Source organism: Botrytis cinerea, chromosome 10 (assembly GCF_000143535.2).
Source record: "Botrytis cinerea B05.10 chromosome 10, complete sequence".
In the NCBI taxonomy this organism is placed as follows: domain Eukaryota; kingdom Fungi; phylum Ascomycota; class Leotiomycetes; order Helotiales; family Sclerotiniaceae; genus Botrytis; species Botrytis cinerea.
The window spans coordinates 478,732-503,606 of NC_037319.1; the positions used below are offsets into that span (position 1 = coordinate 478,732).

General features: G+C 44.6%; 9 protein-coding genes across 9 annotated transcripts; 6 read left to right on the forward strand and 3 right to left on the reverse strand.

Annotated features, from left to right (window-relative positions):
* Positions 1 to 15: 15 nt before the first annotated feature.
* On the reverse strand, positions 16 to 1,713 carry BCIN_10g01210 (hypothetical protein). Its single transcript, XM_024695440.1, has 4 exons — positions 1,400 to 1,713; positions 963 to 1,033; positions 662 to 753; positions 16 to 458 (listed from the first exon to the last, which is right to left on the reverse strand). Exons 1-4 carry the CDS (start codon positions 1,411 to 1,413, stop codon positions 420 to 422), a joined length of 216 nt encoding a protein of 71 aa, XP_024551234.1. The 5' UTR covers positions 1,414 to 1,713; the 3' UTR covers positions 16 to 419.
* Positions 1,714 to 2,074: 361 nt separating this feature from the next.
* On the reverse strand, positions 2,075 to 5,713 carry Bcgrr1. Its single transcript, XM_001555688.2, has 4 exons — positions 4,139 to 5,713; positions 3,369 to 4,088; positions 3,207 to 3,318; positions 2,075 to 3,158 (listed from the first exon to the last, which is right to left on the reverse strand). Exons 1-4 carry the CDS (start codon positions 4,889 to 4,891, stop codon positions 2,884 to 2,886), a joined length of 1,860 nt encoding a protein of 619 aa, XP_001555738.1. The 5' UTR covers positions 4,892 to 5,713; the 3' UTR covers positions 2,075 to 2,883.
* A 1,199-nt stretch (positions 5,714 to 6,912) lies between these two features.
* Positions 6,913 to 8,431, forward strand: BCIN_10g01230 (hypothetical protein). Its single transcript, XM_001555686.2, has one exon. The coding sequence runs from the start codon at positions 7,197 to 7,199 to the stop codon at positions 8,319 to 8,321; it is 1,125 nt and encodes a 374-aa protein (XP_001555736.1). The 5' UTR covers positions 6,913 to 7,196; the 3' UTR covers positions 8,322 to 8,431.
* Positions 8,432 to 8,470: 39 nt separating this feature from the next.
* On the reverse strand, positions 8,471 to 10,254 carry Bcgrx1. Its single transcript, XM_001555685.2, has 3 exons — positions 9,226 to 10,254; positions 8,848 to 8,946; positions 8,471 to 8,784 (listed from the first exon to the last, which is right to left on the reverse strand). Exons 1-3 carry the CDS (start codon positions 9,275 to 9,277, stop codon positions 8,618 to 8,620), a joined length of 318 nt encoding a protein of 105 aa, XP_001555735.1. The 5' UTR covers positions 9,278 to 10,254; the 3' UTR covers positions 8,471 to 8,617.
* BCIN_10g01250 (hypothetical protein) lies at positions 10,238 to 12,638 on the forward strand. Its single transcript, XM_001555683.2, has one exon. The coding sequence runs from the start codon at positions 11,098 to 11,100 to the stop codon at positions 11,992 to 11,994; it is 897 nt and encodes a 298-aa protein (XP_001555733.1). The 5' UTR covers positions 10,238 to 11,097; the 3' UTR covers positions 11,995 to 12,638.
* A 119-nt stretch (positions 12,639 to 12,757) lies between these two features.
* On the forward strand, positions 12,758 to 14,964 carry BCIN_10g01260 (hypothetical protein). The gene is made up of 5 exons (XM_001555682.2): positions 12,758 to 13,359; positions 13,511 to 13,646; positions 13,759 to 13,812; positions 13,894 to 14,152; positions 14,225 to 14,964. The coding sequence occupies exons 1-5, from the start codon at positions 13,339 to 13,341 to the stop codon at positions 14,361 to 14,363; spliced, it is 609 nt and encodes a 202-aa protein (XP_001555732.1). The 5' UTR covers positions 12,758 to 13,338; the 3' UTR covers positions 14,364 to 14,964.
* A 291-nt stretch (positions 14,965 to 15,255) lies between these two features.
* On the forward strand, positions 15,256 to 17,901 carry BCIN_10g01270 (hypothetical protein). Its single transcript, XM_001555681.2, has one exon. It carries the CDS (start codon positions 16,001 to 16,003, stop codon positions 17,747 to 17,749), a length of 1,749 nt encoding a protein of 582 aa, XP_001555731.1. The 5' UTR covers positions 15,256 to 16,000; the 3' UTR covers positions 17,750 to 17,901.
* Positions 17,902 to 18,499: 598 nt separating this feature from the next.
* BCIN_10g01280 (hypothetical protein) lies at positions 18,500 to 22,152 on the forward strand. Its single transcript, XM_024695441.1, has 4 exons — positions 18,500 to 19,844; positions 19,909 to 20,638; positions 20,701 to 21,168; positions 21,391 to 22,152. The coding sequence occupies exons 1-4, from the start codon at positions 19,198 to 19,200 to the stop codon at positions 21,844 to 21,846; spliced, it is 2,301 nt and encodes a 766-aa protein (XP_024551235.1). The 5' UTR covers positions 18,500 to 19,197; the 3' UTR covers positions 21,847 to 22,152.
* A 273-nt stretch (positions 22,153 to 22,425) lies between these two features.
* Positions 22,426 to 24,488, forward strand: BCIN_10g01290 (hypothetical protein). Its single transcript, XM_024695442.1, has 2 exons — positions 22,426 to 23,338; positions 23,413 to 24,488. The coding sequence occupies exons 1-2, from the start codon at positions 23,113 to 23,115 to the stop codon at positions 24,075 to 24,077; spliced, it is 891 nt and encodes a 296-aa protein (XP_024551236.1). The 5' UTR covers positions 22,426 to 23,112; the 3' UTR covers positions 24,078 to 24,488.
* The last annotated feature ends 387 nt before the right edge of the window (positions 24,489 to 24,875 follow it).

Here is a 24,875-nt window from a genome sequence, read left to right on the forward strand (position 1 = left end):
TAAAAAAAATTTCAATAAAAAAAATCAGTATTAGTTAACTTGTCGAATTCTTCTATCCCCAGCTTTCTTCAAAACACAATATTAAATTGAATTGACTGGTTGACGGACAAGAGTTGAATCAACAGACAAAAATCAACAGACAAAAACCAACAAACAAAAACCGACAAGCAATTTGAACAATTTGAAAAGACGCTCGCATCCGCAATCCTCGATTTAAAAATGAAATTCCAATCCCCATGATATCCACTCCAGGTATAGAGCCACAATCCGCATCGTTCATTCTGACCACCCACCCTCATTCCCTTCTAGCCAGAGACTCAACTCATATCTTCAACTCAACAAAACACTATCTCTCCTATCTACCAACCGTATCATTCATTGAAGCTTCCCTCAACCCCATAAACTCTCAATCTAAACCATCAATGCTTAACGACTTCCTTGTGATACGTTGCTTTTGCCTTTAACCCCAAAAGTTGTTAGCTTATGTACTTCAACACTTCAACACTTCAACACTTTACTCTCGTCATCCCTCTCATCTCTCATCTCTCCTCCTATCCTCCCTTATTTCAAAGCTCAAGCAAACACCAAAATCCCATCCCCATCCCCATCTCCCACTCCACAAGAAGCACCCAAGAAAGATAAAACGAAAAGGAATTCCTACATCATGACCTTGTTTCTCAATCTTATCACCCACCGCCTTCACAGCGGCATGCACCCGAGTACTAATCGGCATATTGCGATCTTTCGCTATACCTAACACACCACGCCAACCATTAGCTTTGTACTTCTCCTCCTTCTCCTCCTTCCACTCTTTCCTCTAAGCCCCCAAAACGAAAACATACACGACAGAAGAACACTTTCCCAATAAAGTAAAAGTCAACGACACGTGAACTAGTGAACACACACAGAGCCACGAAAGCCCAGAGGCCAGAAGAGATAACAACACAAAGAAAACAACTTACTCTTGTTAATCTCCTTACTGCTCTCTTTCCCCCCAGCCTTGGTCTTTGAGGCGACATAGTTCGAGGCGTTCCTACGTAAAATACTCAAATTAGTATCTTGAATCATTCCCATCTTTTCCAGCTTTTCATCAAGGTATTGGCAATAACCACAACCACAACAACAACAAAAACAGCAACCACCCAATCCACAAAACCAGAAACTTCAATCCAAATTCCAAGCAAAGTCCAAGCACAATGGAGAAGAGTCCTCTTCGCCACCAGCAAAACCCCCCCAAACTCCCTAGTATCCCCCATCCAGAACTAGAACCAGAATCTTGAATCTTGGATCTTGAATCTCAAGCCTTAACTCCCCTCCCCCCCCCTCCTCTTTCCCCATTCCCAATCCCACAAATCAAGAAGAAACCCGAGCCAAAGACAAGACAAGACAAGACACATACCTAATAGAATGCATATTTAATTTGCACCTGTATATCTGTATATATATATATATATATATATATCTCAGACGTATCCGATCGCGACTCGATCTATGCGATTCCTTCCTGATTTCCTTTTTCTCTTCTTCCCAATCTTATCCTGCGAGTCGAGTCGAGCCGAGTATATAACAAAACAAACGAATCCAACGTATATATATATATATATATATATTATTCCAATCAATATAAAGAATCCCACAAATTGAAACAGAAATCTCTCAAAAAATTCAAAAAAAATTCAAAAAAAATTCAAATAAATAAAAAAAATCCCAATCGAGAAAAGAGATATCCGAGTCTTGATATATATACCCATATACCCATATACCCATAACCTACCTACCTACCTACGCAGCCCAAGTTCTCTCCCATCCCATCCCACCCTTCTCCAATCCCCAATCCCCAATCCCTTCTTTCCCTCACCTCACCTCGACCCTTCATCCCCCAAATCCAGATCCCCCAAATCCAGACAGACCACAAGACCTCCAAACCAAGCCCCAAGACACAAAATGACGTACCCCCCCTGCCCGCCACAAAACCACAACACCACAACACCACAACATCATCTCCTATTCAAGATTTCTGAAAGTTAAAACGAAACATTTACCTATCACATCACATCACATCGCATCATCACATTGAAATGAAATGAATTGTACGGAATCGCATCATATAATATTCTGCTTCTACAGTATTACTATCCATCCACTCAATACCATCCATCAATCCCCCGCATTAGGTCTGGAATCCCACTCTAACCATCGCAATTATCCATTCAGATAAAATCTAAACATCCATTAATTGAACGGCGAGAGAATCTTACACCGCGTATCGGATCAGTACGTCTTTCATCCAAACACAAATATCCCACTTAATCAATACAATCCACAATGCTAGCGAATCTCGAGGTTAATCACTCAAGAAGCGATTGATTGATTGATCGATGTAATAGAACTGTGCCTCCACCCATACCCTCATATAAAGTCCATTCCATTCCATCCCATCCATCCAACCAATCATTCCAAATTGCACCCACCTTAGCAAAAAAAAAAAAAAAAAAAAAAGAACCTTCCACCAAATTCACGATTCATCCTCACCCAAAGCGCCAAGAAATGCGAATATACAAATACTACGCCTTTACAGTCCCATCGCCCCCTCGCTTATTGAAAAGAGATCTATGTACCGTTAAGACAACCTCCATGTATTCATTCATTCATTCATTCCGTTCCAAAAACCGACTGATATGCGAAAGACGATCCGTAATGGATGGGGTATGTACGTCCATTAATAATTCCTTGCCCACTCCTTAACTCCATTTCCCAATGATTGGATATATCGATGTACGTTCCAGGATCTCTATTTAGAGTGTACCGTATGCCTAATATCCTTAAAGTGATAGCTTATGAAGTGCTATAAGATACTGGGTTACGTGGTGAATCGAATGCGTACTAAGGAAATACTGCATCCAATACTTCGTCCTCATCACCGTCATTTTCATCAGGATTTAATGCAGTAGCATTCATCATTCCAGACATTATCTGGTCATCTTGAGCCCCTAGAGCCTGTTGTGAATTCGTAACCTCTTCAATAGAAAGAACTCCTTCATCCTCAGGAGCTACCTGACTTAACTCCATACTCAAATCTCGAGTTAAGAAATTGCGTAGACCATTCACACCAGGCCCGGAAAAGACACAAAAGACATTGCGTTGATGTTCAGTAAATTCTGGATCAAGTCAATAAATTGAAGAAAAGCATAAAGTGAATGACTTACCTGCGGGAGCCTCTCTACAAAATTGTTCGAGATCATTTCGAAGAAAGGCGTGAACGCCAGTCAAACTCAGATGTGTTAATTTCGAACAATTCCTAAGTAGTAATATAATACTCTGTATTTTTGTTAGTAAAAAATCCTCATGCACAGTTATCTTCCACGTACTTGAAGTGTCAAATTAGCACAGTAGCTGAGATGTACTCTTTCGAGACAACTTCCATTATAGGCTTGTTCATCAATATGATGTCCTCGGTGAGCTAACTGCCGTTGTTTTTGTGCGACGGCTAATGCTATAACACTTTCATCGGTAATGTTTACACACTTGACTAAACCAATACGCCTTAGCTTAGGAAGGGTAGCTAGCTTTGTAACGGATGCATCTGTGAGGTGAACACAACAACCCAGGTCAATATAACGAATGCGGTTGCATGCTTGAACAAGTTTAATGACAGCAGCATCAGTAATTTGTCCACAATGTCCAAGGTGAAGGTAATGAAGATTTTTTCCCAGTCTGCTAATGGAATGAACGGCATGGTCCGTCAAGAGTCTGCATTTTGCGAAGACCAAATTCCTTAACCTTGGGGCAACAGCTATAATCTTCTCAACGGCAGCATCTGTGAGTCGATGACAACTTGTAAGATCCAATATCCGCAAATGATCGTACGTCGCTTTGTGAGGTAAGTTAAGGAACGCCGAATCGGTAATCAATTCACAATTTGCCAATCGAAGTTCCCGGAGAGCGTTTCCATGCGTGATGAGATTAGTTACTGGGTCGTTTCCAATATTTTTACATTGGTGGAGATCGATTTCGAGGATGTTACGGCAATTTTGAGCAAATGCCATGATAGCCCTGTCGTCTAGCTGCTCACATTCATTCAACTTGAGCTAGAGAATTATGTCAGTATAAATATTGGAATCAATTTGAGGCAACTTACCCGTTTGAGGTGGTGACAACTCTCCGCGACTTTCACCATAGATTCAGAAGTGATTCCAATGCACTGCGATATGTTTAAGCCTTGTAATCGACGACAATGCTCCGCCAAAGTGAACATGGACGTGTCGGTAATCTGTTTCACTCCAGAAATGTCAAGAGCAAGCAAGTGACTGTTATCGGTAATTAATTCAGTCAATCCACTATCTGAGATACCCTCGCAGTTGGTCAATGTCAATCTTTCCACCTTTGTGCATACGGAAAGAGGTCGGACAGTTCCGTCACTGACGCGGTCTGCCAAAACTGCCAAATTTAATCTTTTGATGAAATCTCGATATGCGAAGTAGGGATTTTCCAAGGTGAGGGTATTGCAGATGTGCCCGAGTTTCGGAAATGTCGAACATGCCGGCCGATGCCATAATAAATCCACACTGTTCCTAGCCCATTTCTTGCATACGCGCATGCAAGATAAAATATCGTTTGGATGGGTGAGTTTCGAGAAGATGTTGATGAGAACTTCTGCGGGCAGTCTATTGGAAGCCGATATGCATGTTTCTGTAACGGCCATGTCTTGAAAAGTTGGCACGCCGATTGAAGATTGCGAATCGTTGTTTCCAGCGAAGAAATCGGATTCTTCGTAATCGGCACGCGCGGGGGAATTACTTGTAGATGAATGCGAATCATCACCTATGTCAGGCGTCGCACGAGATGGAAACCCGGAGTTGATGAGAGGCATCCTCGTGGGCCGACCCTTCATCGTGATGGGGGAAGGGCGATAACGTAGTCGAAGTATTTAAATGGGGAAGAAGTGATGGAGCAATGGCCGGAATGGATTTTTTTTGGATTTGGCGCTACGTTTCGAGGTAGGTAGTTGGCAAATCGATAACCAGACCAATGTCGTTCAAAGGGGTGAAATGAGGAGGTTGCTGACAATTGTGGATTGCTCAGCCTCGTCGATATCATGGAAGATTTTCCCTGGGGTTTGGGTATGTAAGGGAGGATAAAAATGTCGCGAATGTGGTAAATGTTGTAAACTTCTGGGAACGAGCAGGTATAAATGACGAAATTGAGTCCCTTTTCTCCCGAAATATATGAATTTTGACAGGTATCAATTATCAGTTTTTGCCCGGGAAATGGAGCGATAGGAACCAGCAATATTCAACCGTGTTGTGCTCTTCTCATTTGACGTTTTAAGTTTGGAGGCTTTGCATTGGCTTGTGGTTGCAGGAAGAAGTTCCGTTCTGGATGTTGTGCTTTACAGGTGACAGGGTAAATGTGTGTTTAGATGTTTCGGTGGGAAACGGGTGTTGAGGTAAGAAGCTTCTTGATCAGGGAGAGAGTGATGGATGGCATATGGGTGAGTTTGTGTGTGTGTGTGAGAGAGAGAGAGAGAGAGAGAGAGAGAGAGAGTGTGTGTGTGTGTGTGTGTGTTGGTACAGTCCTTAGTAAGCAAGACAATTGAGATGTATGAATTTATGACTGGACGACGACGACGACAGCATTCCAGAGTTGAAGATTCTTCATGCTTCGATTTGGTCTATTATTAACGCGATTCATTGAAAATATTGACATCTTGTTCATGTGAAGAGAAGCCCTATACCACCAGGTGCACCTCAACAATTAATTACAAATTGATTCACTCGGAAATGCCATCATCAAATCATATACACCAAAGCTCCTTGAGGTGATGAAAGCTATTCAAGGTGCATATCATCCTATCAAAAACATGGAAAAATCTATTTATAGACTCCAATGTGAATGGCATCTAGAACGATTAGATTTTTGATTCGTCCAAGATGTATTCCTCGAAGATTGTGATTTCTCTTTATCCAAATAGTCTGCCTCCACGGCAGTGGCCCCCGGAGGGCCAGCGGAGCGTTGTCTGTGTATTTATATATACATTTATACGTCTATACTAGATACTAGATACTAGATAGAACTAATGGTATAATATCCACATATCTATATAACAGACAGGATCAAGAGTATTCAATCCTCAATCAACAACATAAGTCCTCTATAGTATCTCCCACCCCCTGAATCATCACTCAATATCTTCTACGCCAGTAATCTTTCAATAACGAATACCATACCCAGGTATACCAACCAAACCATCCTCGCTAACAAATCTTCATCCCTCACTATCCAAACCCAAAGCATCAGATCCACGATCTCTCTCCAACAGAAACCGAGTTTGAAAAAGATGACAATCTGGGTCCTCGCCTCAGGGAATCCTCTTACAAGAAATAAGACTAGACAGATTCATTCCAACCTCACATCTAGCGAGCTACCTAGTCTAGTCACGAACCACTTTGGATTTTGTATCATATTATTAACCATCTCGTCTCATATCATGTTATTCGGGTAATGTGATGCAAGTATTCGTCTACGAGTCGAATCCCCTTTTCCACACTCTCATTCGTGTAAGGTATGGAAATCTATCGAATGCTTTATCGTACCTCCACATAAACAAGTACCGACTCGAGTACATTGTAATTAATATATACATATTTTCTTTAAAAAAAAAAAAATACGAATTCACTCTACCTCAACATCTACAACCATCTTCATAGAAACAAGCAAGCAGCAATCCAGATCCAAATCCAAATCCAAATCCTAGTTAATCTATACTAATAATAAATACACCGTACAAATAAACCCATGAAGCGAAACGAAATGAAATCACCCACCCACCAGCCATCCCACCATGCATCTTTGTTCGAAAAATTAAATTTTAGCTTTCCCCAGATTTCCACTAAAAAGCTTCTTCTTTTTTTTGGAATACGCGAGAGCGAGGTGCAAGCTCCATCCATCCATCCATCCATCCATTAAGGTTATCAAATCAGGTCATATTTTCAATCACTTGTTATTACTCTCACACTTCACACCTCACAACCTCACTTATCTATCTACCCACCCATCCATCCATCCATCCACTTCAATTCTCCTCTCATACACATACACATACACAAAACCTAACCAAACCAAACCAATTGAACACAACACACCATACCCCCTTACTCAACCGCCCGCCCATCTACCCCTCCAAAAAAAAATAAAAAATGTCCCTCCTCCCCCTCGCCCCGCGCACACTGCGCACCCTCCCCAAACCACAATATCTCTCTCGCTTCCGCCCAATCCCCCGCACCCACACCCGCGCAATCACAAGCAAAGCCAGCACCACCCCCCAACCCGACGCGATATCACTGCACCGACTCGAAGCCACGCAGCGCGCCCACCACAAACGACGCACCATCTACTCCGCGTCCGGGTTCCTCGCCGGCATGGTCTGCATCTGGGTAACCGCAACCTCGATCGATCTCCCCCCGCCTTCCAAACTCGATTCCTCTCGCCCGAGCCCCTCGCTCTCGTCTTCTTCCCCCGTGACCATTCTCCCTCCCCCTTCCTCCAAACCCACACCAGAACAAGAAGAACTCATCCCCACCGGCACCAGCACAATCCCACACTTCCCCAAAACCATCCCATTCTCCCCCACCCCGAGCAGCACCACCACCCCGGAAGAACCCTACCAGCTCCTCGGCCTCGGCATCCGCACCGTCTCCTTCCTGCACATCCAAGTCTACGTCCTCGGGATCTACATATCGCCCTCCTCAATCCCCACGCTGCAAAGCTCTCTCCTCCAACTCGCCGCTCCAAACGGGGCCTCGACCCTCGTGGCCCACGAGAAAGACGCCCTGAAAGCTATGCTCCTCGACCCCGCCCGCAGCGAGGAAATCTGGTCCGCCATTCTGCAGAACCCCGAAATCAAATCGCTCGTCCGCATCGTCCCCACGCGCAACACGGATTTCCATCATCTGCGCGACGCGTGGGTGCGCAGTCTTACGGCGCGCGCACAGAAAAATCGCGAGGAGTTCGGGGATGAGAAGTTTGGGAGTGCGATGGGTGAGTTCAAGGCGTTGTTTAATAGGGGGAGTGTGCCGAAGGGACGGGAGCTTTTGTTGAGTCGCGATGAGAGTGGGAAGTTGGGCGTGTGGTATGAGGATGGGGAGAAGGGGAGTCAGAAGTTGGGAGAGGTGGCCGATGAGAGGATTAGTAGGGGGATTTGGTTGGGGTATCTGGCGGGTGCGAATGTGAGTAGTGAGGAGGCGAGGAGGAGTGTGGTGGAGGGGGTGATGAGGTTTGTGGAACGTCCAGTTGGGAGTGTGGAGGGGATGGTGAGTCTGTAGATTGGGAGATGTATTTTAGTGTGTGTATGTGTGTACGCTTGATTGTATGAGTATTGTTATGATGATATGAATGGATGATTTGGCCTGGTCTGGTCTCGCATAGCATGGCATATCGCAAAAAAAAACAAAAAAAAAAACGAGTAAATAAATCAATCTTTATGTATGATATTCATCCACTCCAATCCCAGCAAAAGAGCTATTCTATGCACTTCCTATAAGCATGCATGTACTTCATCCACTTCAAGCAAGCATTCTAATTTCACTCTCATCCATCAACCAAATCCCCACAAGCCCCTCTAAGCCTGAACAGCATTCAACTCCTTCAACTGACTCTCCAAATCCTTCTTATTCTTCGCCTGCAAATCCGAGTTTCCACCCACGTGTTTCTGACCGATGAAGATGTTGGGGACAGAGGTTTGACCCGTCTTCTCGGCGAGGTAGGATTGGATTGCGGATCCGTCGTCTGCGGAGAGTTAGTGTGACGATGTTTTAATCGAGGAAGAGGGGACAATGGAGTGCCACATACCAACTTGATCCAGCTCGATAGAGTAGAAGTTTGCTTTCAAATCGGTCAAGAGCTTCTTGGTTGCGTTGCAGTATGGACAGTAGGATTTGCTGAAGACGGCTGGGGGCGGATGGGTTAGCTATTTATGTATGTGTGTGTATGGGATTTGCGTATGGGATGAATAATTAATTGGGCGGTTTGAGTATTCATCTCTCTCTCTCTCTCTCTCTTTGTCTCTTGAGCTCGTAGAATATCCCATCCTGCCTGTCCACTTTCACACAGAAAGACTGATTCCTCGAGGAATGAAGAACTTTCGTGTCCAGGAAAACATGGGAGAGTTTTGTTCTATTCCCAGCAGGACGAGAGAAATGGAGATGCAGAAAAAGAGTCGTAACTTACCAACAGCGTTGTCGGCAATGATGCCATCGGCTTTGGTTTGAGCAGCAGACATTCTGGCGGCGCTGATGGGAGTGGTGGTGAAGAAGCGACGGAGGAAATTAATGATGGGCAATTGGTAGGAGACCGGTGTATACCTAGGTCTTGTAGGTGCGGTGGGGGTGGAGAGCTTTATATGTAAACGGGATGGGGAGTTCCGGAATGGGAGATGAAATGTTTTGGGGGTGCTGAGATGGATGGTTTGTTTGCGTGTGGTGGTTGATCTTTTTGAATTTTGGCGGCTGGCTTGGTAAGGAGGGGTGGGCTGGATCGATGTGGATGGATGCGTTGATTAGCAATTGGCTGAGGGGCGGCGATGTTCTAGAAATGGACGACGGAGGGTTGATTAATCACCAACTTCTTGTCTGGGCGTGATTGCCGATTTTATTGGGATATTGCGTCACGGGACAGGCATGGCAGACGTGGAAGGAAGGAATGGACGGGTGCATTTGGACGATCGGCTGGGAGCTCTGAGCGAAAGGAGTTGTGGACTTTGACTGTATGAAGGGAGTGTGGTCTAATGATTTGAGTTCTTTGCTGGCCATTTACTCCTCACATTAGCTAGAGCATGTACAGTACAGCAATAGCAACACAGAGCGGTGATAGCGAGAGCAACGTTATATCATATTGCAGTGTGATATCAACATCACGGTCTCGCACTGGATATATCACAAGGCAGAATGGAGCCTGCAACTGCAAGAGGAGTGAGGCAATTGCTGCTTACTTCCACCAGGTGCTCTGATTGATCTGCTCCGAACAACATGCGTTGGCACACCGCCCGGTGATCTATTTGATATGGATGATGACTAGACGCACCGATTTGGAGGGCGTGGAAACGACAACGGGAGAGTTTGGAGTAGATGCTAGATAGTAGATGCGAGATAGCAGATGCCTGGGGCGCATCAAGTGAGTCGAGCAAGCAAGAGATTGATACATTCTTCGTGTCGATTACATCCTGTATCTTACGTCCTTCCCAGGTCCTCGACCATGCTCGGTAGAAATAAGGATATATAGTACGTACCATGCGGACAGCCGGCACGGTACGGTACAGTACAGCACCAAACTAAAAAGCGGCCGGCCATCAATGAATGGACAGATATCATTTCTCTCTAGCACAGCATTGATGTCGCATTTTCTAGACCCCCAACATACATTTGGCCGATGATACTTTTTGATATTCACTCTGACCTCTGTTGAGATCTGGAATCGTACTCACTAATATCTCATCCTCATCCTCATCCTCATCCTCACTCTTACTACCACTACCACTACCACTACCACTCTCACTCGCTTCGTCGTCCTCACCGCCATCAACTTCTGAATTAGAATCAATCCTCGTCAATCATTCCTCATCCATCCAAACGTCTGCGCATGAAAAAGACAAAAGACAGCATCAAATCCATTACTCTACAAATTCCTTCCATCTTTCCATCAGCTTCGAGACCCCGTCATCGAAAGTCTTAACATACGAGTCAATCACCCCACCTTAAACCCTACATCCCACATATATCGAAAGCCTGGTCATATCACATTCACAAGTTTTCTCTAGGAAAAAAAAAGTCCCCTCCACAGGACTCAATACAAAAATCAGCCAAGGTGGCTTCCCGCGTTTTGGACTCGCAAGGTGGCACCCTGTCTACTGCCATTCAACGTCTGCCCGATTCTCTTCAAACCTATCTCGACACGACCGTTCAACATCTTCAATCTGCCTATTCGCAAATACCCGAACCCGCTCAAGCTTACATCGAACAAGCTGCAAAATATACACATATTGATCAAGTTCCCCCTACAGCATTAGCGGGTAGTGCCTTTGTGATACTTGCAGCTGCTGTGAGTATGAGTCGTTGGGGAAATAGTTGGTTCAGCGGTGGTGCCAGCCGTTTGAGTCCTTTTTCGAGTCGAGGCAACCCACCGCAGGTACAAGATGAGGATTACGAATACATAACTGGTGAGGATTTGGAGCAACCAAGAAGGATCTATGATCCACATTTGAGACCACCTCATTCTGCACAAGAGGAAGATGACGTGCTATTGGTGAAGAACAAGGGAATTACATATCCAGTCAAATTTCCTGCTTACAGTATCGGGGATGGAAAGTTGGAAGTCAGTGATGTCAGGAAAAGAGCTGCCGCCTTGATGGAAGTTTCGAATTGGAGGAAGTTGAAATTGGTTTACAAGGGACAACAATTAAAGGATGATCATGCACTTGTTCGAAGTTATGGAATAAGAAATGAGTCGGAAATTCTTTGCATTGTCGGAGATGCGGCCACGGGAAGTGAAGATTCCGGAGATGAAAGCGAAGAAGTAGAAGGGACCGCAGCCAAGCTCAGGAAACGAATTCGCAAATCGAAGAATAAGAAGGGGAAGAAGAAGAGCAATAATAATCTCAAAGCGCCACAAATGGAATCATCTGCGACTTCCAGAACAGCTTCACCAATCCCTCCTCCAACACCTAAGACACCAATCGAGAAATTAAATGCCATCTCAGATACCTTCCACAACGACATCTTACCATTAGCAGAAGAGTTTATTGCGAATCCACCAGAAGACCAAAAGAAGAAGGATTTCGAACATAAGAAGTTGAGTGAGACTATTATGGGACAAGTACTATTGAAGTTGGATGCGGTTGAGACGGAGGGTGATCAAACAGCGAGGGAAACGAGAAAAGCTCTGGTGAGAGAGGTTCAGAATGTTCTTAATGAACTTGATTCAAAGGTTCCAGGTGCAGAATAAGGGCGTTTATTTCGGCTATCTTTTTTATTTGGGAGGTAGAAGTGAATCAATCACCTAGTTTCGACTCCGGATTCCTTCTGTATTGAGTGCATCTATCTTTTGTTGCATTTACAAAATTTGTTCTATTGGGATGCTATGCTATGCATATACTGGGTATGATTGGGCTTCTACACTCCTAGGGAGGAATTCTTTATTGCAACATTTGCAATTTGGCATGGCGTATCGCATAGATGGGATAGGTGTTAATAAGTTGATGATAGGAAAGGGGGGGGGGGTTGAATTGAAGTACAGGGGTGAGCGTCATTGACACATGGGAACGATGCGAGAGGGTTGATCATTCTGTGTACATCGAGGAACGTGAGCATGAGCATGAGATGACTTGTGGTTTGATATTCTGGAAAAGCATCTGCATGCTATTTGACCAGTGTGTTTATATTAAAGAGAACACAGAATTGAATGTATGTCACAGCTAAACTGTATACCCCGTTTTACCTTTTGCTCCATGTGATATCATAGTTGTGACATAACTAAAGGGCTTTGACACTTATTCGGAACATTTTCGACATACTCTACAACCGCATAGTACATCGGAAGTCTACCGTACCATAACATCTTGATTGCTTAGGTAAATTCACAACTACGCAGCGGTGTTAGATACTCGACTCCAAGTTGTCGTAGATACTTCAGTGATGGAAAAGTTCCAAGGATCTATTTGACGAGAATTGTCCAAATCATGCCAATGACTGAAATGGTCAACTCCCTCGTGCACCATCTTGAACCCATGACTTGGCGGATAGTATGGAGCTGAAGTTACAATATATCTGATATTTCAAAAATATATTGGATATCAAAATTATAACCACTTGTATCTGCGCAGTTCATGCGATCAAAATTGCTGCCTTATTATCTGCCATCAGGTTGGCGAGGCTTGATTGAAGTGAAAAATTCGATCAACGTAAAAATGGCAAGGCTGCAATCGCACACATCGCCAACTTCAAGTTTTTCAACAAGACTGTACATTATCAAAGTGAGTTCAACATGAAATCAAATAAACATTGCCATGGAGAAGAAAAATATTGATTCATCATCAACATCATTTTGCCTCACTCAATAAATAATTCTTTTCAATTTTCCATCAAATTGGGGTTGTTAGCCCTGGGACTCGGCTAATATTTTTAGCGCGAAAACCGGTGTCAATTTGGAGAATCCATCCACCGTAAAGGAATTTGAAGACAACGACCAACCGACAAACCACGACACCGCCCTCATTTAAATAACGAAGGTAGAGCAATCTGATTCTCTGTACGCCTTTCGATTTCATTCTGACAATTTATCCAGGACACGATGTCGACCTTCGAGCCAGTCGTAAGTGCTCAATTCCATATATATCCATGGCAACCACAGCCAAATTCAATATCTCGCGACAACAACTATGGGAAATGGTTTGGGGGGGGATTCAGCGATGTGGACGAATACGAATGGGAACGGATTGCTGATATTGGACTTCTTCTAATAGATCACGATCGATGCCAAGGGTCACCTTCTTGGTCGACTTGCAAGCACTGTTGCAAAGCAGTTGCTCAACGGCCAGAAGATCGTCGTTGTACGATGTGAGGCCTTGAACATCTCTGGAGAGTTCTTCCGTGCGAAGCGTACGTTTTTACCTCTACCTAAAATTGCGATGGAATTGGAGATGATGGATTTGATGTCGCATCTGGATGGAATGCATGAAATTATGGAAGACTGATTCAATTTCGATAATAGTCAAGTACCACGCCTACCTCCGAAAGATGACCAGATACAACCCAACCCGTGGAGGTAAGATATCATAATCCGCCAATTGCGATTCTGCGATTCGCATTCGATACAAGGAAAACATCCTGACGTGCTCTCGAATAGGTCCTTTCCATTTCCGTGCCCCATCCAGAATCTTCTACAAGACCGTCCGTGGTATGATTCCTCACAAGACCGCCCGTGGTGCCGCCGCCATGGAGAGACTTAAGGTTTTCGAGGGTGTCCCACCTCCATACGACAAAGTCAAGCGCGTTGTCGTTCCCCAAGCTTTGAGAGTGTTGAGATTGAAGCCTGGACGCAAATACTGCACTGTCGGTAGATTGAGCCACGAGGTCGGATGGAAATACCAAGATGTTGTCGCTAGGTTAGTAAATTCTTTGGGATTGGGCTGAATTCCGGATCTACCCGACATGGTTACTAATACGAATGATTACAGACTTGAGGAGAGAAGAAAGGTTAAGAGCGCAGCATACTACGAGCGCAAGAAGGCAGCACGCAAGCAGCTTTCAGAAGCCCAGAAGTCCGCTAAGATCGACGATAAGACCAAGACTGAGTTGGCTGCTCTCGGCTATTAAATCTCCTGGACCTTATTTGATGTGATTTTGCGCTGCTGGGTGGATGGATTGGGTTGTTTAACGGTTTCTTCTTTTCAACAATAACAACGTCAATGCTTTGTTCTACCATTCATTGGGAGATCTCAAGGCCTGGTATTCATTTACCATATACACAATATTGGGAAATGCTGTAATGGCAAAAGGAGTCTGATGCAGCAAGGAACTCTGATGTGTATTGCTTCGGCTTGCATGCAGTTCATAGCAAAATGAAAAGCCCAAGGCATGAATCAAGAATGAATACGTTGCGTTTGGTCTTGTGGAAATGGAAGTGGAATTGTGAAAAATAATATTGAAATCCATTTTAGTTACAGTTTATGAATGAGCATCGGTTTGGTACAAGTTACTTTAAATTCTTTGTGAATTCAAAGAGCAGTTTTGGAGAGAGTATGATGGAACTTTTGAAAATTGAGCTTATAAGAAGATCATCACGATATGATGTAATTTGTTGGCTACCTTTTAACAGCTCAATTGATATACCCCATAGGTAGAACCAAAGATTTCTAGATTCCCAAACTTCTAAGGATTCAACCATTCACCATTTCCAATTTGATGGAGTGATTCACATTTATACCTTGTATCACTAACTCGCTGTGTCTCAAGATGCATCCTCATCCTCGCCCAGAATGCCTTTTGGGTCATTTGCAAATCCACTTTTCCAGCAGTTCCTGTCTTCGCGGATTACCCAGATAGGAATGTGATGATGCACACGATGATGATATCCAGTTTCAGATCTTCATCGAATTCTTCTTTGTAAATCAAGTAAAATAAATGCATGATGAAGTAGAAAAGTAACCCAGAGTACCCGCTCCGGATCTCCGAAGCCGAAGCCGAGCGGGGCGGAATTGATTCCTCTGCAAAGGGTTGAATATTGCCGAGGGTGAAGGGAGTGTGGATTGATTCGTGGGGTTTGATTGGATGGATTGGCATAGTTGGATGCATTTTGATGGATTTCGATGAGTTGGATTGGAGAGGGGATGGTGGGGTAGGATGGAATTTGTGGGATTGGACTGGACTTGCACGTTACTCCACATTGTTGCGGCGGGCGGGAGGAGGGGCCTTTGGTTCTGGCTGGTAAAGTATAAATGCAAATGCATTTGCTATGTGTGTCGGGGTACGAGGTAGGTCTATGGATACTTGTCTATCTGGATGTTTATGTGTATCAACTACTTTGTGTACTTTTCATGATCGGGTCCTTTGTGAAGAGATTTCAGTCGGCACTGAGTGGGATTTGTTTCGAATTGTGCTGATTTGATTGGGTTTGATTGAATTGGTTGATGGGGTTGTTTCTTCACGCTTATATCTACGAATTTCGAGGGAGATATTGGAGTGATATCGATTGATCGATTGATGTACATCTGCCTCTTCGAGAAAAGTCGGCAGAGAACAATACGAGGTTATACGAAGGATTTAAGACAGGGGATCGGATCGCTGAGAGACTGAAGAGGTGTAGTGCAGGCTTGAGGACGCAGCTGAGACAGGGACAGAGAGTAGTTATAAAGGCTCTCGAGAGACGTCGCATCGACAAAATTATTCAGGGCGCCGATACTGAGTTAGGAGTCTGTTGGAAATCATTCGCATCAAGCTAGGAAATCTCCAAAATGTCGGGTCCTACTTCTAGACTTCAGAGTCTGGTGAATCATTTATTACCTTCCTATGAATCAAGCACGTCTTCAGCAACGCAGCCAGCTCCAGCTCCAAAACATCATATCCATACCCTTTCACCGACATTCTTTCTTCCCCGCGCCGCGGTCATTGAACCTGATGCTCCGGCTATCCATCACGTCACTGCGAATGGACAAACAATTACACGATCTTATCAGGAATTTGCAGATCGCGCTCGCGGTTTAGCGTATTATCTCAAGAACCACAAGCTCGCACGAATAGGAATCCTGTGTCCGAACACGCCTGCTTTTCTCGAGAGCATTTTTGGAGTTGCGGCGGCGGGCGCGATACATGTGGGAGTTAATTATCGATTGAAGGAGGAGGACATTATTTATATTTTTGAGTTTGCGGGAGTGGATTGTATTATTGTGGATAGGGAATTTGTGGGGTTGTTGGAGGGGTATAGGAAGAGGAATCAAGGGGTGAAAATTATTGTGGATGAGGATACGGATAGGGATGAGGGGGAATTCGATCATGCGGTTTTGGAGGGCTTGAAGTACGATGCCGAACTTGGGGGCAGAGGTTGGGATGGATTGCATGCGCAAGCTGATGATGAGGATGGTACGATTGCGATCCCGTTTACGAGTGGGACGACAGCGAAACCAAAGGGGGTGGTTTATACTCATCGGGGTGCATATCTCGCTGCTATGGGAAATGTGGTGGAATCGGGGTTGAACTTTCATAGGGGAAGATGTGGTTATCTTTGGACACTCCCTATGTTTCATGCCGTGGGATGGACTTTTCCTTGGGCTGTGACAGCAGTCAGGGGTACCCATTTCTGTCTTCGCAAAATCGATTATCCTCTGATATGGAATTTATTGAAGTCTCAACCCATCACACATTTTAACGCCGCGCCTACCGTAAATACTTTACTTTGCGCCTCAAAGGAAGCAGCCAAACTTCCAAATCCGGTCCGTGTCACTGTCGCCGCATCACCACCTACAGCTCATCTTTTCGAAACAATGACAAACGTCAATCTCATTCCAGTTCATGTATATGGGATGACGGAAACCTATGGGCCTATCACAAAGGGCTACCACATGCCTATTTGGGAAGATATCCCATTGAAAGAAAAATACAACCGCATGGCGCGTCAAGGACATGGGTTCCTCACTTCTCTCAATCTCCGCATTGTTAAACCCGATCAACCAGATGATAAACTGATAGATGTCGCACGTGACGGGAAAGAAATTGGAGAAATCATCTTCCTGGGAAATATATGTGCAAAGGGATATTATAATGATGAAGAAGCGACGAGGAAACTTTTTGCGGGTGGGGCGCTGCACAGTGGAGATTTGGCCGTGTGGCATGAGGATGGGAGTGCGCAGATTTTGGATCGGGCGAAGGATATTATCATTAGCGGAGGAGAGAATATTAGTAGTGTAGCGTTGGAGGCGATGTTGGTGCAGCATGAGGGGATATTGGAGGCGGGGGTGGTGGCGGTGGTGGATGAGAAGTGGGGGGAGTGTCCGGTGGCTTTTGTTACGGTTAGGGAAGGGGGTGCAGGGAATGAGGGATTGAAAGGGGAGGATGTGGTGAGGTGGGCAAAGGAGGAAAGTAGTATTAGTAGGTTTATGGTGCCGAGGGAAGTGATTGTGGTGAAGGAATTGCCGAAGACGAGTACGGGGAAGGTGCAGAAGAATGTTTTGAGGGAGTGGGCGAGGGGGAATTGGGGGGAGAAATAGGGGGTGGAGTGGGATAATGAGATGGGATGTATGGGATGAGAACTGGAGTGGTCGATAGCATCGTTGTATATTATTATAAGTTAATGGAAATCGTTCGACGTGCCTGGCTTGTTGTGATGTGAAACTTTGAATTCGACGATCTGTTGAGTGCATGCTTTTCGGGATTTTCTTTTCTTTCGTTCTTTCGTTCTTTCTTTCTTTCTTTCTTTCTTTCTTTCTTTCTGGGATTATCATGCGGAGAATGAAGAATGGAGAATGGGAAGAGGAAGCACAGTAATATTATATTGTATTATATAATATTATATTATATTATGTTAATAGGATGGATCTCTGTGATTTGTTTCACGCATGGGATTCTATATTATATTTTCTATTTTCTATTTTCTATTTTCTATTTTCTATTTTCTATTTTCTATTTTCTATTTTCTATTTTCTATTTTCTATTTTCTATTTTCTATATTCTATTTTCTATATTCTATGGATGAATGGGTGAATGGATGGGTGGATGGGGAATCGTGAATGTGAATGTGAATGTGGATAGAGAGTTTGCGGCTGCTGAAAAATTTGAGGCTGGTGGATGAGGGAGGGAGGGAGAGAGGGAGGGAGGGCTGAGATGAGATGAGATGAGATGGCCGTCTGGGTGATTATATGGGTGGTATGGTATGATATGATTTGATTTGATGTGGTGCGTGGATGGCTGTGGTGTGGCTTATGCTTATGTTTGTTTAGGCTTCTGTTTAGTTTCTTCCTGTTGAATGGTTATCATGTGTGATGATTTCTGAGGGAATTTTGTTTATTTGAATTTTTGGATTTTTGGATTTTTGTATCTTAGATCTTGTACGCGTGAAGACTATAGGATTTTTGATCGTCAAGCTGCGATTTCGATTGAGAAATTCACCATGGCAGATTCGTTGACGAGTCGGGATGTTTTAAAGCTCATGGCGGATCGCGATCTCGATTGGTTGAAAATTTACGATGATGCCATGGGAGAGGGGTGGAAAAGTCGTGCGGAATTGTTGTGTGCGATTTCTGACTCGTTGGATGAGGTGATGCGATTGGATCCTGATGAGGTGGGTATTGTGGATCGGGCGATGAAGGAGCGGTTGAAATGCCGTTCGGTGGTGTTGAGAGGGGTGGCGAGGTCGTTGGGGGAGGCGGGGAAATTGTGGAGTGAGATTTCTGAAGAGTGTGAGGGGGCGCTGGAGGATGTGTTGAGGACGGAGGGGGAGGGGGAGGAGGAGAGGCGGGATGAGGGAATGGGTGAGAGGGATTATGAGGTGGAGTTGGGGATGCCGGGGGTGTGGGAGAGGTTTCGTGTTTTGTTTGAGGAGAGGAGAGGGGCAAGGGCGAAGAGGGAGGGGGTGCGGGGTTGTGGGTTGGACGAGAGGGGTGGGGGAGTGGTGTGCGGGGGGAAATTGGATGGGGGAAGGGTGGAGGAGAGTGGGATTATGGAGGGCTTTGAGAGGGAAGCGATATCTGCTATTTATACACCTTCAATACCTCCAATGCCCCGGATATTTCCAACAAGTTCAGTACCTCAAACACCCCCAGTGTCTTCAGCATCACTAACAATTTCAACGCCCCAAATACTCTCAACGTCTTTGACGCCTCCCACGCCTTCACCAGGACTTGACGCAGATTACTTGTGGGAATCTGATTCTGGATCAAAGAAATCAGAGTTAAAACAGGGGAAAGCTCCTGTCAACATTAGCGAGAGGAAAGAACTTTATCCAGACGATTTGTATTCGGATGACTTGTATTCGGACGATATGAAATGGTCGTCACCGAGAAGCAACCGCAAGAGCAGAGTGAACTCGCCTAACAAGATTACGAATTATAGGGGACTGATGATTGGTTCCTCACAGACGAGATGTGAGGGAGCGCCCATTCCAAGAAGTCTACCGATGTCAAATCGGATCATCCAGATGAACTATAATTTATGCCGGCTCACTAGTCCACCCCTTCCAATTCGTATCTCAGACGCTCTGCATCCTTTTCTTCTCTTCTACGACGTGCAAAGTGCTTGCGCTGTTTCAATTGAGAATCTTTTGGGTTTCTATGGCATACTTATGTACCAATTATTGTGGGGTGATAAGTGAGAATACTTCTCAACAGCTCACATTCATTGGGGAGGCTAACAAAATCTTCCCGACTCTTAGAAAACACGGTCGAGTCACATTTTCGCAACATGCCGCTTATTTCGACATTGATCATCCCGAAACTTTCAGTAGTTTTGTTGATGCTCCCAATTTTGATGTTGAACGTACCTCCCCTCTACCCTTGGATGAGAAACCCGCATTCGTTTTATTGTTGCAAGTAGCTAAACAACCGCCTTCTCTGCGCGTGATAAAGAAGGACTCTGAAGCCGTGCCGGATTGGCACCGTATAGATCACTTACTGTGCCTGGGCTATAGGGAATATGTATGGGCTATATATTCTCCTGCTGACGCGAACGTTTGCATGAGTTATGCTCTGAAAACTTGGAGTCGAGTGCACCACGCCGAGCCTCGCTTATTTTCACAAGAATGTTTCGGAAATATGAAGTTGTCCATCAATTTGGGAGAGGTAAAAAGGTCCGAGCAATACCGAGGACGGCTAGCAGGTCCTTCTTCTCTTTTCCGCGGCTCAGAATATCAAACTAAAGAGATTGAGAAATCGACAGTATCTGATATCAGTAAGAGCAGAGAATATGTGAGGGAAAACTCCGGGAAGGAGATCCTCCCTCAGAATTATAGAGTCCGGGCCATGTTCGAAGAGTCATATTCTAATCTAACGAAATCACCTTTGGATAATTATGTCAAGCTGAACGGAGTGTATTCTAGCATGCAGATGTTGTTTAGAAAACATGAGATTTTACCAAATGCTACTCAACGCATGATTTGGACATGTGTAAGAACGATGACATGAGAATGTATACTCGTGAATTCAGCTTCATGCTAATACTTTACCAGAAATGCGGGCACGCTTCTTACGACGACTTCGCCGAGCTCCCAGGTCGGGAAGGTGCAGTTGCCGATTTTGCGAAAGAGTTGATGCAAGCAGGCTATATAACTCGAGCGCAGATAACAAATCGACCATTGGGGATGAAGCTTTGGATCGGTGGGAGAATCCAAAATGGAATTAATCTCATCTCGAGAAAACTTTCGAACATTCGGAATACCCCTCTGCCAACGTTTGTCAAAGCGAGTCCCCCGAAAAATCCGGTCTGTCTTCCTGCCGAGGAATGTCGTTGGCTTCATTTGTGTATGAAGAAGAAACCATACGCGACTCACCTCAAGCCACTTCATGTGTGCAAGGACGAGAATCAAGATCCGTTGACCGACAAAACTTTCTTCAGAACTCTTAAACACGCTTATGATGAAGAAAAGACGTGGAAGGATTGGGCGGTTTTGAAATTGAGGAGAATCGAGTTTATAGGTGTATGAACTCCTAATCCCGGTTGAATTTTCTTTATTAGTATTTTGGATTCTTGAAGTCCGGGGCCTTCGAACGGAATCTGGGCTTTCATTCCCTAAGCCTTGAAAGTATTGGACGAATGTTCGTCGAACCGTTGAGTAACGATGTTTCTCTGACCAGCTGGTCAACGCCGAACTTTGAGGTCTCGATTGAACGTTTGGAGTAACATTGCTGACTTTGCATAGTTCGAAGCCTGTCCAGACGACTATGTTGATCATATCAAACCGAATGATCCTCCGCCAACAACCAACGAGTATGATTTTGCACCGCCACCACCCCCCAAGATGGTTCCTCCGATAGGTCCAGAACACATGCTGCATCTTTTCCAAGATTGCCCTTCGGTTTCTGATGTCAATTCCAATTTCTACCTCCAACGAATTCCCCGCAGGAAGATCGAGCCGATCGCATTTAATGCAAACAGTTTAAGCGAAGATCTAGGCTGGGGATTACATTTTGCCGAGGGATTGAATACGTCCTTGGCAGTGACCGTTATGTTTATACTCTCCTCTGTCTTGGGAATAATATTTGCGCTTTGTTGGACCATACTGGAGAAAGATATTCAGGGAGCATTTGGAGTTGCCGCTTATATTACGAGTGTTATGACCCTGGCGGTAATGACATGGCAATTGTGGGCTTTATGATTTGAATGGTGTGATTTAGCAAATCGTGAAGGACGTTAGACGCCGGTGAGGATCCTGTTTGTTGTTGATGAGACATGGTTCCACTTTGACTTCTACAAGCTCAACCCTGCCATCGACCCAGCACGTGTTGGGGATGCATTGTTACAAAGCAGGAATCACGACGATCGGTTCGTCGGTTCGCACTCTTTTGTTCATGGGGATGAACTTGGCAGACATGAGGATACATGAGGCTTTTTATTTTTAGGCGGTGTCACGTCTGGAATTTTACGTAGTGAAGATGGTTCTCGATAAGTTTGAGACTTGACACAGGGGGATCGTGGAACGTGGGAACAATAAGCTTAATCTCGGGAGGCTAAAATGGCTTGCTTGGCTAATCTAGTTTCGCCAATCAGATAACGAATGGGTGTGTATCATCCCACCTACGTAAAAAGAGATTCTCCAAATATATATGTATCGCTAATTCAATCCTAGGCAGAGAGCCAATCAGTGATCAAGCTCTGTGACAGCAAAAAAGTCTATTGTTCGTTCAATTCCTCTTGAAGAAAGAAGTTGACAGGAGGCTTTTATCATATCCCCACTGTTTTAGATGGCATCAAGGAAGAATCCGTCACTAGGTTGGCTCTAGCGGTGGGGAAGGGAGGAGAAACTTCTTCTGTGCTCGCGTGTTGCATCGTCTTGCTTGTATTCTTCGTACTTGTACTGCATTCATGAAGGCTGATTTTCATCACCGTTGAAGTTTTTGTATTGTGATCTTCATTATTTCTATTCATGAAAATACCCCAGTAGGTATTTGGATGCCATGCTCTAGCCATGCTCCAGCCATGCTACAGGGATCACTAGATCAACCCTGCAACCTCCTTTTGAGTACGAATATTCATTATAGAATACCACCCGAGTAGGCAGTGCAGCATCAAGTCATCCCACCCTTCATGAGGAATACAAATACTACCCAAAAGAAGCAGCCAAGCCAACCAGGAATAAATTCTTGGGAAAACGAAAAGGTTAAGCTTACTTCCTTTTGGATGGAATTTGACGGGAGACTATTATGACAGATCTCCACTGTTTTAATTGGCATTAAGGAAGAATCCCGTCTATCCCATATTTTGGTTCTGGGCAAAGACCTAGCCCTCAGACCCATGAGCCCCATTCCCTTGTGCAACATCTCTGAGAAGATTCAAATCTTTCACGTATCCAGCATGGAATCTTTTGATGATTTCGATCCCCAGTGTAACTTAAACTAGGACATCAACCATTGCAGTCATCAACATGTACTACTCACGGAATTACATCTTGACATTACTTACTTGCTTCTCGTGGAGTGTAGGATACACTGGAGCTGATGATCATGGTGTTGTTTTTCTGTATCCAACAGATAATCTCACCATCAACTATCTCGATACCGTTAATGTAACCTACACATCTCCCTTTCCAGAGCCTCAACTTTGGATCTATTGCCAGAATATTACGGATCTTACGGGTCCACTAATCACAGGTAAGATTCCATCGTAAAATATTACGAAAGAACATGATGGAGCATTGAAAACTCACTCAGTATTTCCCTTACAGAAAGTTATACCACGGTGACGGCATTTAATGGCTCTGCGCCAATCAATTGGAGATGGCTAGGTGGTTCGCCTTGCTGGTTTGATTTGAAGCCAAATGCGTCAAATGGTTATGGAGCCAATAGTGAACATTTCATCGTCGACCAAAATCAACGTGCATCGCCTACAACATTAGGATTGCCGTTATCTACGGATTCGTCAACTTCCACGACGTCGACATCAACTACTGCTTCGGCTAGCAGTGATGCTACCACGACCGCAACTCCAAACCCTACCAGCTCTTCCATCGATAGTTCCGCATCCGCAGCATCCGCCTCCTCATCACCGACCCAAACCGGGCTTTCTACCAATAGCAACCCCTCGACCGGTCTTTCCGGCGGAGCCAAAGCCGGAATCGGCATCGGCATCGCAATCGTAGCACTCTTGGCATTGGCAGCGGGATTTTTCTTCTGGCGCAAGAAACAGGCGAAAAACACGGATTACACGTCATATCCTACTTCGGACGTGAATATGCATGAGAAAATGGTGGACTCGAGCGATTATCCGAGAAGTGAAGGCGTGGCGTATGAGATGTATGCGCCGGAATATCATGTGGAGATGTCGGGGACGCAGCCGGTGAGGGAATTGGGAGATGGGGAGATGAAGAGTCAGTCCACGAGGTTAGCGTGAAAAGAGTCGAAGAGATGGATATACATCTTATTTTTCTCTGGCTAGAGAATATATTGGATGGCTCGTTTTGTGGGAAATGCAATGGGATTATGGAATTTTGATGGGAAAACATCGGAGTCGGGGCTTTTACTTCAGATCGCTCGAATGGTCTGTCTTGATGTGTCGGATGAATTGGATGTCGATATCATGGAATTGGTTACAGTCTCTCGGGTGGAACTGGTTATTATTTCCATGCATCGCGTGCAGGGAGGATGGCATTATTACGTGGGAATTTACGTTTCTTGGAAAGCAGGTATCTATGTAATATCTTTATTATGTTTGGAGAGGGAATGTCCTGGATGGGAAGGATAGGTTGTTGAGCTACTTATGTTTATATTTTATATCAATGTTTATTTCGTTTCGTTCCGATCAAGAAGATAATGACTAAACTTGAGGTCTTTTTTCTAATTTTTGGGGTTTGATGAAGTCGGTTTGTTGATTTGCTTTCGTAAGTCTTCAGGGTATGGTATTTTTGCATTTCTTCATTCGTTCATCTGATGATTCGGTACGTTATTTGTTGTTTGAAGTAGGCTCCTGAGGTTGCATCAATGATTAGTTGTCATTGTCCGCTGGATAGCGGGGTGTTTAATTCCAACCCCGATCCCAACAGTTGCTTGATTATGCATTTATTTCTTGGTTGCGATTAGTCCATACGATTGCTAGTGCAGAATCATGTAGCTATCTCGCATCGGAATGCCGTTTAGAGAAACCAACTGTTGGTAGACGAGGGAGAGTACAATCGTTGATTCATCAGTAGAG